The sequence below is a fragment of the Ptychodera flava genome, chromosome 18, assembly GCF_041260155.1.
Source record: "Ptychodera flava strain L36383 chromosome 18, AS_Pfla_20210202, whole genome shotgun sequence".
Classification (NCBI taxonomy): Eukaryota; Metazoa; Hemichordata; class Enteropneusta; family Ptychoderidae; genus Ptychodera; species Ptychodera flava.
In genome coordinates, this window is record NC_091945.1 from 7,283,170 (window position 1) to 7,285,195 (window position 2,026).

Here is a 2,026-nt window from a genome sequence, read left to right on the forward strand (position 1 = left end):
ATTTCACTGTAACCAATAATGTATCTTGGTCATGGTATCAAGGCCTCCACATTTGACGTCGTTGGTCTACGTGGGATTTCGAAAAAGGCGGGAATAAACTTGTTCAATGCGGGATACCACATCTGTATCACCAAATATCCAACAACCTGGGAAAACAATCGATGCTTTCCCTTTTGTGTCAAAATCACAAAACATTTAAGACAATCAGTGCTCTATAAACAATAATTCCCCGCATTGGATCATAGGAGAACAATATGAAATATAGCATCTTCATATTTCCCTAAGCTTTAATTAGTATCAGAGAAAGAATTAAAATATTTTTACCCTAGGTACATTGGCTGTAACGTCATTTAACGATCGGCGCTTTTGAATGATTATCGAACACAGCCAACAGCTGAAGTTGACCTACTTTGGATATTTTGATATGAATTTGTCTTGCTTTAATAGGTCAGTCTTACCTTTCAAGTTCAAGTTTGCTTTAACAACAACCGTGAGCGCAACATTTCCTCTGCATTTTAGTGTAACACTGACTTCTTTGAGTTGCATGTCGATGCCAAAACGAATGGTTATCAATAGCAAATTTAACCCATGTGAATGTCTTTTCCTATTCGAAATAATGATTGTTCTGTAGAATAATGAAAATTAAAGGAGGATGTACATCGGGAACAGATATTGGACCTCTTGACATTGAACTCTTGACAGAGTTTTAAAGCTCTTGGAGCCAAATTTTTCACCGTAGATTTTCGAAAATAGAAAATTTCATTTCCCGCGGTGAACCCGAAGTTTTATTCTTGTTTTGGTAAGAGAATTGTTGGAAGTTTTATTAAGAAAAGTTTGAGCGAGGGAAGACAGTCGTCGGAACTGCGCTCAAAGGTCGTATGGGACCCATATGACCAATGTAAACACTGTATCCAAGGTACGATGGTGATTGATGAAAGTTAAAACATGTCTGTCATAATCTACATCGTATAATTTAAATGTTGCATCTATGATGATGAGGTGCATCTAGATATCGTGAGCGAAATACATTGTTTGTAAACAAGAAACTCGCACAGGCGCAGTTCCGACGACGGTATCCCTTTAAATATTTCACTCACAAGGCGTGCACTACCTTACAGTGGTTATTTTATTATTTTATCTCTAAATCATATCAATTCCCGTAAATTAAGACTTGTCAATTTGGTTCCTCTCTTTGAAAGACACTGGTATATGCCCTGATTCACGCACATTTTTTCTGGTTTGTATTCTTGCTGGCACGGGGCATTTAGATCGGTGTTGGCTATCCCGTAGTTCCTGAAGCTATTGTGATCGGTGTTGGCTATCCAGTAGTTCCTGAAGCTATTGTGATCGGTGTTGGCTATCCCGTAGTTCCTGAAGCTATTGTGATCGGTGTTGGCTATCCCGTAGTTCCTGAAGCTATTGTGATCGGTGTTGGCTATCCCGTATAGTTCCTGAAGCTATTGTGATCGGTGTTGGCTATCCCGTAGTTCCTGAAGCTATTGTGATCGGTGTTGGCTATCCCGTAGTTCTGGAGCTATTGTGATCGGTGTTGGCTATCCCGTAGTTCCTGAAGCTATTGTGATCGGTGTTGGCTATCCCGTAGTTCCTGAAGCTATTGTGATCGGTGTTGGCTATCCCGTAGTTCTGGAGCTATTGTGATCGGTGTTGGCTATCCAGTAGTTCCTGAAGCTATTGTGATCGGTGTTGGCTATCCCGTAGTTCCTGAAGCTATTGTGATCGGTGTTGGCTATCCCGTAGTTCTGAAGCTATTGTGATCGGTGTTGGCTATCCCGTAGTTCCTGAAGCTATTGTGATCGGTGTTGGCTATCCCGTAGTTCCTGAAGCTATTGTGATCGGTGTTGGCTATCCCGTAGTTCCTGAAGCTATTGTGATCGGTGTTGGCTATCCCGTAGTTCCTGAAGCTATTGCGATCGGTGTTGGCTATCCCGTAGTTCCTGAAGCTATTGTGATCGGTGTCGGCTATCCCGTAGTTCCTGAAGCTATTGTGATCAGAACAGAGCAATGA

The 2,026-nt window shown here is 41.5% G+C and overlaps 1 protein-coding gene across 1 annotated transcript; it reads left to right on the forward strand.

Annotated features, from left to right (window-relative positions):
- The first annotated feature begins 889 nt into the window (after positions 1-889).
- On the forward strand, positions 890-2,026 carry LOC139117902 (uncharacterized). Its single transcript, XM_070681137.1, has 3 exons — positions 890-916; positions 1,269-1,428; positions 1,797-2,026. Exons 1-3 carry the CDS (start codon positions 890-892, stop codon positions 2,024-2,026), a joined length of 417 nt encoding a protein of 138 aa, XP_070537238.1.

Excerpts from the sequence above, each read along its gene's own strand:
- LOC139117902 (XM_070681137.1), top strand. The coding sequence starts at position 890 with ATGACCAATGTAAACACTGTATCCAAG. Across the intron at positions 917-1,268 it reads ATGTAAACACTGTATCCAAG|ATCGGTGTTGGCTATCCCGT; the intron begins GTACGATGGTGA and ends CGGGGCATTTAG. Across the intron at positions 1,429-1,796 it reads TCCTGAAGCTATTGTGATCG|TTCCTGAAGCTATTGTGATC; the intron begins GTGTTGGCTATC and ends GCTATCCCGTAG.